General features: G+C 41.8%; 1 protein-coding gene across 5 annotated transcripts in view; it reads left to right on the top strand.

Annotated features, from left to right (window-relative positions):
- Positions 1 to 5,862, top strand: part of LOC307258566 (histone deacetylase 4-like) — a 130,359-nt gene extending 124,497 nt beyond the window's left edge. For all 5 annotated transcript variants that reach the window (XM_080038154.1, XM_080038153.1, XM_080038152.1 and 2 more), the window contains 3 exons: positions 1,920 to 2,004; positions 2,456 to 2,597; positions 2,906 to 5,862. In XM_080038154.1, coding sequence (XP_079894280.1) covers positions 1,920 to 2,004; positions 2,456 to 2,597; positions 2,906 to 2,945 — 267 coding nt within the window. In that variant the 3' untranslated portion in view covers positions 2,946 to 5,862. The remainder of the gene's footprint in view (positions 1 to 1,919; positions 2,005 to 2,455; positions 2,598 to 2,905) is intronic.
- Positions 5,863 to 12,471: the final 6,609 nt, after the last annotated feature.

The raw sequence follows: 12,471 nt of genomic DNA, 5'->3' as shown, positions 1-12,471 counted from the left end.
TGAATAAGTACTGCTGTCAGCCACAATCAAAAATGCTGTGGTGCGTGTGTGTCACTTCACAATCACGCGGTACACAGTATACACCATTCACTTTTTTGAAAGTCATCCATCAGAATGGTACATGTGTAGTTGGTCAACATCTTGTGGTAACTTTAGCTGGACCTTACCTTTTTTTTTGGTCTGTCTGAAAGCACCAGACTTAACTTATTATAACATTAACCAAGAGACACAGACTAATATCTACCAAACAGGTACCATACTTTTGATTATCAAACTCAATTAAATTATCTGACATGTGTGGTCAGGGTAGATCCCACTTGTTACAGCAATGCTCCCATTCATGTTGATAGAAAATGAGTTAAGGGCCTCCTGATTGTAGCAGCTGTTGCAATGTGAAAATGTGTGCTTGAGTGATTCCATGGATAAACTATTGAACTATAGCTGAACAGTCGAAACAAAGCAGCAAGTGAGACAATCAAGCCACTTCTACTGTTTCATGTTTGTGTAAGTATCACTGGATGAGAGGGTCAACTGAATAGCAAATAGGCCCATTGTAAATATTCAAGCACTAACTGAATGTATATATGTTTCCATGCACAATACACCTCCATCCAACCCATCCCTGTGTGTGTGATGTAGCCTGTCGTGCCACAGCAGGATTAAAGTATCCCTCTCACCCGCCTGCCTCTTTGCTCGGCCCCAGTGCACCCCTCCCACACACTATTTGTTTTAATTAAAAGAAAACGTTCAGCCTTAGCAAAGCACGGCCCAAACCAACCAGGCCCTTTTTTTCCCCTCTTGCCTCTTTGGCATTCTACTCTCAGATCTCAGCCAAATTAGAATTTTTTCTACTTTTTTTATTTCTTTATTTTTTTATGTTTCTCAGTTGATCCTCTATGTTGTTATTGAGCAGAAAGGGGAGGATGCATGTTGTCTGTGTTGGAATGTGGAGCTGAATGGGCCTGTTTGACTAAACGGGATGAGAAAGTGTCCTATGTGCAGTCGGCCAAAGGGGAAATTGAATCATTCCGGGTTGGGAAGACACGTCGGGGAATAGCCCTGTTTCCTCTGAATTGCGGCTTGGAGAGTTTCATAGGCTGAGTCGTGCTCTCCGAGGTGTGTGTGTTTGTTTGTGTGTGTGTGTGTGTGTGTGTGTGTGTGTGTGTGTGTGTGTGTGTGTGTGTGTGTGTGTGTGTGTGTGTGTGTGTGTGTGTGTGTGTGTGTGTGTGTGTGTGTGTGTGTGTGTGTGTGTGTGTGTGTGTGTGTGTGACTATATGCTTTTGAGTGTGTGCACATGAGTATGCATGTGTTTGTGTGAACAAGCGGTTTCCATGTGTATGCATCTGTGTGCACCAGTATGTTTCCTTATGGGAGGACAGTACAAAGCACACATTGTAGTGAGTGTCAAAGAGTAGCTAAGCTCTGGCTGAGTGGGCGGAGGTGTGTGCATCTGCACTCTGATTTCCTATTGTGTCAGCAGCTCCAGCTTGCTCCCCCACCTCTCTGAGGGATTCAGCATTTGGTCCACATTTAAAGAAGTGATCCTTTTTAAACCGGGAGGGAACCACATTATTTCCAATGCCATTTTCTGCTGTGTTTTGGAATAGCGTTTCTGAAACACCTGTCAGTCACATTCATAGAAATGCATATCCACACACGCTATGTCGAAAATTTCCTTTGACACATTCGGCCCAATGTTCCCAGGAGAGGCATAGGTTCAAGTGCCAAGTCCTCAGCCCTACAGCTGGTGCATTTCAGCATAAGTGTCTGAAAATGATCTCAAAAGATGTGGCTGGGAGATACTGGAAATCTTGCAGGGTCACTATTTTTCCACTTTTTGGTTTGAAAAGAGAGAAAAAAGAAAGTTAAAGTTAAGCAGGAAATGGGGTTTGATGTTTATTTTGTCTTTTTTTCTATAGTTGGAGCCCATCTCTGAAGAGGTGCTGCAGCAGAGACCCAATGCCAACGCTGTCCACTCTATGGAGAAAGTTATCCAGATACAAGGTGAGTGGAGTATTTACACCTCAAGTCATTTACGTTTGTTTGACTCATTTTATATTTTGTATTATGGTTGAAAGGAAAGCTGAGTGAAATAAACCCCCATGCAAATCACCACTATTACCTAGTCTGCAAAGTAACTGGGTGACTGTGGCTCAGGTGGTAGAGCGGGTCGGCCAATGATCAAAGGGTTGGCGGTTCGATCCCCGCCCTGCCACCTGTGTCATGGTTGTTGTGTTATTGGGGCAATAACACAACATATTGTGTGAATGTCGATAGTTAGCCTGCTATCGGTGTATGAATGTGTGTGTGAATGGTGTAAGTGGGAACAGGTCTCCCTTGAAAAAGAGTCTCCGATCTCAATGGGATTTACCTGTATAAATAAAGGTTTAAAAAAAAAAAAAAAAAGGATAATAATGTTCTTAATAAACCTGTACCGTGTCCGGCTCTGTTGTAGGTAAATACTGGCGCTCTCTGCAGCGCTCAGCGTCCACAGTGGGCTGCTCATTGACTGAAGCCCTTCAGCGCGACACGGAGGAGGCTGAGACTGTCTCTGCTATGGCCTCACTATCTGTCGCCAACAAGCACATTGGAAAGAGGTACAGTGTGCTGTCTATGCTAAATACTTATCGATGTCTGGTGAGCCCAAGTGTACACTAAAGGTACAACAGAAACTAGCGTGTGTACACCTTGAAGTTATATAAGTGTTGCATTAAGTGTCCCATCTACACAGAAAATAAATATGTCCATTCTCTTACTATCTTTCTTTGGTTAGTGTGGTTATTGTGCTTTTTCGTTTGTATGAGCAATTTGCCGCTTTATTATAGCAAATTGACTAAAGTCTACAGCAATTGTACTGAATGTGATCAATACAATTGTGTTAACACAGTTGTGTCTTTTCTCCCAGGGCTGAAGAGGAACCAATGGAAGAGGAAGCTCCTTTGTAAAGAAACATCCCTGAGCCTTTTGACCACTCTGACCAGGTCTTCACATTTGACGGTGTCCACATCCGATTTGAAGTGTGTCTCTCTCCCCCTGCCATACTGAGCTGGCATCTTACTATGGGAGAGAGCAAGCACAGCTGATGACAGTGGCAATCAAGAAGGAAAGGGAACACTGAATATGAGCGATGCATATACACTTGATCAGCAGTGCACGGACTGATCAGCAGAAGTGTGTTGCATTGTCTCTTCAAGAAGTTGGATATAAAAAATGGATTGACCCCCCCCCCCCCCCCCCCCTCTCTACCATCGTATCCAATGACAACCTCGAGTGCCAGTGCTTTTAAAAAACACTAGACAAGATGTACTTTTTTCAATGCCAGTCGGAACCGCGTACACAGACGATCTGTAGTCACCTTCCCTTCTTTCTTCTTCTTCTCTTCTTTCTGTGCTCTATCTTCATCCCCCCATCATCGTCATCAGAAACCCACCAGAGCTAATGTGATTGTGACTCTGCACTACGGATGAACCTCCCCCCCCTTGCTCTTTTTAAGATATCTGGATGAATGGAACACAATTCGGTCGGATTTCTTGCAGTTTTCCAACATGGTGGAAGATTAGAGAAGAGAAAGATCAGCGGGTGTTTCTAAGTCCAAGATGGCTGACGGTGAAAGACATTTGTGCCTTTTTTTTCCCGCCAAAACCTGGTTGATTTTTTTCTGTCGAACTCTGAATACTGAAAGAGCTCTGCCTTAAGAACAGGTTTGGGAACGAGGCCTCTTCTCCCCAGACCCCCTTTAACAGTTCTCCCCTGGCGAGACATCCAATGCCTGCATGTTGTTGGCACATAGACTGGAGGAACCTTTGGCATGTTTACCTATAATTCTCTGCAAGCAGTCTTCTGTCTCTCACCCTGGACCTCTCTCTCTCTCTCTCTCTCTCTCTCTCTCTCTCTTTCTCTCTCTCTCTCTCTCTCTCTCTCTCTCTCTCTCTCTCTCTCTCTCTCTCTCTCTCTCTCTCTCTCTCTCTCTCTCTCTCTCTCTCTTTGACCTATTCCTTCCACATTTTGAATCATCTCCGCCTAGACACTCCCAGACACAAGTTGGACATGGTTGATTTTTTTTAAAGGAAGTTGAAAATGGGACTGAAATCATTTTAAACAACGATTGGACTTAACTTGTGCAAAAGGCTTTCGTAATGTCTTTAGAACACTACAATCTAAGTAGACAGCATAGCCAAGAAATAAATGTAGGCTACTTTACTCATAAGTATTACTACAATGAGGACATAATCTTTTCTCATGACAAAACTAAATTGTTTAAACTTTAAGTGAAAGCAGAAAGCTGCGTCGGAACTATATTATGCTGGAGAGTCTGTGTGTGTGTGAATCCCATCCAATCCTTCCTGCCATATACAGACAAATTATGACAGGATTAATAAATTATTTAAAAAAAAAAAACGTGTATCGCAGATGAGAGTAAATGAAGTAAGAGATAAGTAGCCTGAGAAGCTAGGATCCTCTCAATACTGTATGTAGTAGTTAAATACTAATCAAGCCAAAGCACACACACACATACACACACACACACACACACACACACACACACACACGTCATACAACCTTGAAGTGTAATTATGACTGGCTTTCACCTGTGTAAAGTCCAACCACTTGTTTCTTGTTTTACATTAGAATCAATCAAATTAATGAGGGATATAGGAATTAATCTCACATGGGCCAATTTGTTGAAGCCAGCCTTCTCTTTCAAAAACAACTGTGTCTCCTTGGTAACGGTGACCATACCACCTGGGATTTTCCAGAGGGGTTGTTTTCCTGCACCGCACACAGACTGACACAGCTGGTTGTGAATCTTAAGCCTCTTGTTAAGCACATCTGCTCCCCAAATGCAAGGTGGTGTGAGGCAGGCAGGCAGGTGTGTGGGTCCATCTGTTCATATACAGTGAAGCACACACTGCGCTTTATACATAATATGTGTATACAGTATATATATATACATACATATTTTTTAGTTGTATTTTCTTTATCAGTCATCCTTTCCTCTTAACCAGTGACACAGCCAGTTGGATAAGCTCATGCATGAATATCCGTGCAACTTTGAATAGCACCTGAAGCTAGTCCTTCCGTAGGCGTTGGGTTTCAAACTTTATTGAACTTTATTGAACCTGAAAACTTTATGAAGTCGGAAATATAAATCTGGATCCATATGAGTCGGTTAGGAATGTCTTAATATGTAAGGAGACACAAGCAAAACGTTTGGTTTATTTCATTCATGATCTTAATAGATTTGTGTACTCAACAGAGTAAGCACTTTAAACTTCACTGCACCAACCCTGCTAGCCATACACAACACAACCAGCGTAGCTAACATTTGCGCGTCCATTTTGTCAGGTCAAACACTATAATCACACGTTGTTGTTTTTTTTAATCACAGTTTGCACTTCCTGTCTGTCACCATCCTTCCAACTTGTGTTTGGCCGCTGGGCGACTACCTTCTCTCACCTTTCCTGTCATCTAAAAGCTTCATTAGGTTTAATGTATTTTTTCAGTGACCAGGAAACAGAGTGCTGTGGTGTTTACTGTTGTTTACTGTACATAGGATCCTGAGTATTCCTGCCACACGCACATCTGTCAATGACTACTCTTCATTCTTTTTCCTCTCTCTTTTGTTCTGATTGTAATGCCCTGTCAGTGGACTCCAGTGACTTGTTTTTCTACTTTTATTTTATTGTGTTTTCCCGTTTTCACTTTATTCACTCCCCCCCCCCCCCCCCCATCCATCGCTCTGTTACAATGTAAAGCTGACATACTTCACAACAGGTGAGGGAGTAGAACCTGCTTTTAGTGGACATTACATGACTGTGTTTTACTGGGTTCAGGGTTTTTGTGGGAGGGCCGGGGAAGGGATGCAACTGTTTCTACTTTGTATAACGATGGACAATTGTGTATTTACTGTCTGTTCATAGTAGATTTATATATAAAAAGAAATTAGTATATTATATATATATATATCTATACATAATGAAATACTATGATCTTGTTTTTGAAGTTGGTATTGAAAAATGATACTTTTCACTTGCATACAGTCGCGCCTTTTTAGGGTGTCACTGAAGGCACCGTGTACTTTACCTGGTTACGTGTTGAGTAGCATTTTAACTGGTTGTCTTTTTGTCTTTTGACACTGACGACTAGTTTTTGACTTAATTCATCCTATTGGTACCATAGCACTGTTACAGTAGATGTGCCATCGCCCACCACCGCTCAGCCTCTCATGTTCATACACATATATTCATACCATTCCACACTTTCTTGATTTTATTTGTCTCGATGTTATTGTAGAAAAAAACACATTGTCTATAGCACCTTTAACGTTTGCAGTACTTTATGAAATGTGAGACTGAAATTCAAAATTTGGATTTTAACAACTCAAAAAATGACCAAAGGGGTGATCAGTTTTTTTGTACACTTTCTTAAAGGTTTACAAAGCGGACAAACAATGTATGGGGATTTGAATTGGAATGTTGCCATGCTGTTCCCCCCACATTAAATCACTTTAATTGGCCTTACCAATGATTTCACATGATCATTGCTTCTTTCCTTATCTGGCAAGTAGGTCTTTAGTTTTCATTTGAATCAACATTCCATTAAATGTGTCTATTTTCCAATGGGTTTCAGTATGGCCTGTTGTTTAACATGGCTGCCCAAAGGCTCACAGGTGTATGCTCCCTGCTTCAGCCCATGCATCTCTGACCTCATTGAAATACCAAAACTCCTGGTTCCTTCTTATAGGAACATAAGACGATATACATGACAACATTGTCATATGCAGATTTCAACTTTTTCTAAAGTCTTAAGTACATTACATTTAGTAAGTGAATGTATTCTACTAGCAGAGTGATGCTTCAACTTTAAAGAGAAGCACTTCTGATGTCCCTAAACCCATGGCATTATTTTGCATTTTTGTTTCCTTCTACCAATGGCCAGAGAGATCAAAGTTAAGACAATTTCACACTTGTGTCATCCATAACTTTCCACATTTACAAAGGAAACTGTGTGGATGTTAATCAGTGCTTGCAGTATGCCATAAAGTAGGTTTTACTCTGTGTACAAGAGGTAACTAAGGTCTAACCATTTGTAGAATAACATTGTTGGGCATCACATGTTTAGTTTGATTTAGTTGAAACTCATAGTCATGTTTAAGGTATAAGATTTTTCACATTCCTATTTTTATCAGACACCTCCATCACTTTCCACTTTGTTTTCTGTCATTTAGAAAGATTGTTCCCAGGACCATGTTCACATTATTGTGATAGCTCATGCATACAGAGTTTTGTGGTTGGACTCTGAAAATGCATATTGTCCTGAATATTACTTTAACCTGGATATATGCTGACGTCTCTGTGCATGTAAAGTCACTTGATGAGATGCTTTTTGGTAACCTAGCCCAGAGTATTCCCAGAACCTCTGCACAGCGGTGCCACTCATGAGGTTTGTAACGCTTGGGTTTCTCAATGGGAGCCAAAACTAGCACTCTCTGGCCGTCTAGTCTTAACACAATGTCCAGTCACCAAAAAAAAGGCAACATTCCATTTAGTTCTAATTTCCATTCATAGAGGGGGGGGGGGGCATATCCTTTTGTTTGAACCCTGATAGTTTGGTCCAGTCTGGTCCTTGAACTGTTTATTTAGGTGGCCTGGTCTGACTCCACTCCATTCCTCTATTTTCTCTGCATGATCCGTATGTCCGCATGCACTGCCTATCTACCTGTCTGTCTGTCCCTCTGTCTGTCCCTCCCTCTGTCTGTCCCATACCACATATCAGCACAAGGGATCGAGCACTGAAGGACCTGAGTACTTTCACTGTATCCAAACGGTCTTAACTCTTTTACTGCTTTTTTTTTGTTTCTGCTGGGGAGGAGGAATTGGGGTGCGTTCCATGTTGTGCAGATGTGGAATCATCAAACCTGGAAGACTTCTGTTTTAATATTTTACAAAAAGGGGGTTAAAAAAAAGTATCTAGCACTTGTAACACAGACAATAGATTTTATTGTATTTATGTAGAAAAAAAAACAATTGTTTTAGGGGAACGCTTTGTAAACTGCGACAACAGAATGGACACACTTTTTTATATATACTGTATACCAGGCAAGATGTGACTTTGGTTGACTTTTGGGAAGACATTTTTTGTTCTTTGTCACATCGGGACTTATCAAAGGGCTCCATCCAGAAAGCTTGGTCTTTGCTACGGTTGTCCATTCCACTAAATAAGCCAGTTAATGCTATGACCACTGTGGTTAAAAAAAACAGTTCTAGGTTTACATATGTATAAAATGCATACTACTTTCTCTCTCTCTCTCTCTCTCTCTCTCTCTCTCTCTCTCTCTCTCTCTCTCTCTCTCTCTCTCTCTCTCTCTCTTTTTTTTTACCAGTTATGTTTTTGTCTTGTTCCACCATTGTTACAGAAATAGTGCATTTTTCTCGGGAACTTAACATGTTGTTTTTGACATCTACAATATAAAGTATTGTTTTGGAAAAAGTGCAATGTCTGTTTTTTTATGTTAATGGTGTTAGTGGCTTTGATTGACTGTGTCAGGCAAACGTGACCTTCTGTCTGACATCAAGGCAGACGTTGATGTACAGGTGTCAGGATAAAAAAACACAGCTGTATTGGTTCTGCATATATAATATCTGTGTACATAATGTCTCACACCTAATTTACTTATGTAGGTTTACTTCACTCCTTTAAGCCTACATTTCCCACAATGCACCTTGACCGCTGACAGGTTGGTTGGAGATTGGGGTGTGTTATGCTAGTAGCGGCTAATGTAGCATCAAACTGCTAGCCTCAAGCAGAGATTAGCAGCGGGCTACAGAGCTCTGAATAGCTCACGTCTTTCTCACTTCACTCCTCCAAATTTGTTTTCATTTACACACATGTAGTCCTCAGCCCAAACCGGACAAGTATTACACTTGTTAATGCAAAAAAAACGTCATACAGCTTGTTTTTTCATCCAACACCTGTAACAAACCCTGATGTGTAAAATTGGTGGAGTACTCCTTTAAATCCAGAGGGAGGCAGCAATGCAGGAAGAGCCACAAGGGCCCCACAGTAGCTTTGCCTGGGATTAGCCACCCATTTGGAAAGGTCAAAGGTCTGCGCTAGTGTCCAAATAAACAGTAGTGAATCCCTGTTGGTGGTGGTAGAACTAACGCTAAGACAACAGTCCAAAAGCAAACAAGAGCCAATCCCGCCGTACCTCCTTTCAAATAAACACACATTCCACCACTTTCCTGTCACTCTCTGAGGTAAGAGAGTAACATTGTAAACAGTAACCACCTCCTCAAGTCTTTTGTACAGTCGTCACAATCTCTGTAAATCATGGAGGTTTGAGACGCCAGCCAGTGTCAAAGGCAAACGAAAAGGAGCACAACTCTGGTTCCTTGAGATAATATGGTCAAACAGAGACACCAGGGACAATATTGACCATGATCATACACATGCTAAAGAGATTCTCTGGAAGGCTCCCGTGGGCGTACATAATGGGTGATGTTAAAGCTGGGAATGTGACCTCTTTATGGTTGCTTGTTCTAACGGCCTGGGCTGGTGACACGCAGACTGCCCGTCTCACCTTCTAGCTCACGTTAGTCATCGCCGCCATGTTACGACACACAGCTCCAGCGACCCCTGGTTAAGGTCAGGTCACAGGAGGCATGGGGCACTGCCAGTTGAACTTTCCCCCCCTCCCTCTCTCTTGAAGGCCAGCCAACAAGATGGCCACCACTTCCCCACAACAAAGGACTGAAATGCCAGAAAAGATAGAAATTTGGGAACCCCCCCCCCCCCCCCCCCCCGCTTCTATCTATTTTCCCTCTCCACTTTCCCAACAGGGTCATTCTGGTGTGCTCGTCTTCTTTTACCAGAGTCGGTCGTTGTCAGTTTGCTCTGTCATTACCCAGCCACCGGTATACGCACGGAAAAAAAAGAGAAGAAAATAAAAATAAGGCCTCATCCTGCCAGCTGTGCTCATCACCGCACTTTTTTAATTGCAGGTTTTGAACCGACTTGAAATGGCGATGAGGCTTTGGCCAGCTGCTCAGATGACAAACAAAACTAATTACAGACGAGAGTCATTACAATCAGTTTTGGATCATCATCAACACACACACACTGGCGCGCAAAAAAACTGTATGTATCTGCAACAAACGTGTTATGGGAATCATAGAAGTTGTCCAGTCAAGTCCATGGACAACGACATTCTTAGGCAACATCTTTACGCGCCGTAGGCCTACACAAGACGGTTTGTAGATGACAACATTTCAAACAAATTCCATTTTTAGCTTATTATCTTCAGTTTCCCTCAACTCATTTTATTCCTAGCATGGATTTTTGGAAACAATGAAAATGCACAAGAGGGAGTCTGTGACCATTTGCTGTTCTTTCCATGTGATGTTCCAGAGGTCCAGTGTGGGGACTTGTGATCCATAGTGTATTTGAAAAGCTGTGCAGCGTTTGCTTGTCTTGCTACTGTATGTGTTTAGTCTGGTGTAGAGCGTGTGATGACTTCAAAAGGGGCAGAGGGCAGGCAAGGCTTTGAGGAGCTGTTACAATCATGATGCATATCAAGCTTAGGTCACTGTCAGCTTGTGTGTCTGACAGTGACGGTCCACTACCATAGATAGTATATAAAATGGATGTAGCATCCGGGCTGACCTCAGTTATTCCAACTGCATCCAATTCTCCTGGCTTATTGCGCGTCGCCATCTTGTGAGATTTTTTCTCCGCCTCACTACTCTTGCCGAAAAAGAGATCAACGTCACATCGGGGGAGGGAGATACGCCCATCTAGCTGAGGTATACCTCCGAGGCGAAGTTAGGGACAACGGGCGGATAGCTGTCACTCGCGCGCCTCTAATTATTCATACATTTTAACCTCCAAAAGAATAAAAACTAGCGTGCTAGAAAAAAATTCACCCCCTTCAGTGTTGTCATGGAGATATGACCTAAACATTCAGAGTATAATGTTCTTTTGGACCAGGCTATAAATAGGTTTAACAAGATTGTGAAAACGGCCTGTTTAACGAGTGAGTCAACGAAAAATCGCTCACTTTTAGTACCACCTCGTAGTGGCCACTGGAAGCTACTGCAATGTTTGTCACCTCCGCATTGGATGCTGGTAGAAAAAAAAACATAAAGGACACGCACAGAAAGAAAAGAGTGATATTCCCCTCAGACCAAAATCATTCAATAAAGCAATCAAAATATCTTCTTTTAGTAGATTGTTCTAATATGAACATCATTTTTGTATTCATATACATGACATCATTGTATCCTGACATGATGTCACTCAAGCTCAACGATAAATGCATCCCAAGGTCTTCATGGCTGCAATGAAGACTATGTGATACAGTCAAGAGCTCTGGAAAAAGCTAGAAAGTGGACCTTGAGTTGTAATCTTTTTTTTGTTGTATTCTAAAAGAGATCAAGAAGTTCAATTGGCAACTGTGATTAATCTCCTGCTCAGAAGAATCAACTCTTTGTTAGCTCCTCTAACACGCTGCAGCACCAGTGTGTCAGTGGTTTTAGATGAAGGGGGTTGTTGCCTGCTTTAGATTTGGCATGAAAGCCCTGTAGTTGTTTATAGATGGCTTTTGTTTGTGTCCAACCCTGACACTAGAGGGTTCATCAAACAAACAGCCAGAACCGCTGATCGCACACTACGTTTGAATAATGCATGTAAGCCTTAAACTGCCCCCTTGCTAAAGTGTTGCACATTGTGTCCTCTTCACCATTTAACTGGCTCTCTTATGATAATGTATGCCTTGAAGAAAAGTCTTGGAACATTACAATTTCAGTTAATTTAGTGTTTTAAATGAATTGGGTTTTTTTTTTTTTTTTTTTCTTTTTACTTAAAGCTCCCATATTATACACTTTTCGGTACTATTATACACCATATTATATGGTCTTAGTGGTCCCTAATACGTTTTTCTTTAATTGTTTGCTGAAAAAACCTTTCAGATAATTTATTGTACTATGCTGATGTTCAGCTAATCTCACAATGGCCTATTTTTTAAAAAGAGCTGCAGCTCCCCTCGTAAATATACAATCTTTGAGCTGGCCCCCGCCCCCTGTCCGGAAGCGAAGCAAGATACGCCTCGCCCTCTGTCTGTCAGGGCCGTGGACCAATAAGAAATAGGGGTGTGGGCTGCACAGTGGAAGCTTCTGGCTTTCCAGTTTGTGAGGTCAGAAACTGGGAGAATTCTGACTGGAGTATATTGAGGGGGAGGGGTGGGGGTTTCAGAAAAGGGGAGAGTGAGAAAAGGAGAGATTGTTATTTTTTTTAATATTTTGGCAGTCTCTAGGCACACCGTGGACGCATGGATATGTTGGAACACATTTAAAAAGTGCATTTAGCATAATATGGGACCTTTAATTGAACTATCAGAATACAATGGCTGTCCTAATCAGTTCCACAGTTGCTTTAAGTATTCATTTAAATTAGGCTTGGAAGATATCTTAC

This window comes from Ammodytes marinus, assembly GCF_949987685.1.
Source record: "Ammodytes marinus genome assembly, chromosome: 12".
NCBI lineage: Eukaryota > Metazoa > Chordata > Actinopteri > Uranoscopiformes > Ammodytidae > Ammodytes > Ammodytes marinus.
This window is presented reverse-complemented; position numbering and strand designations above follow the sequence as displayed.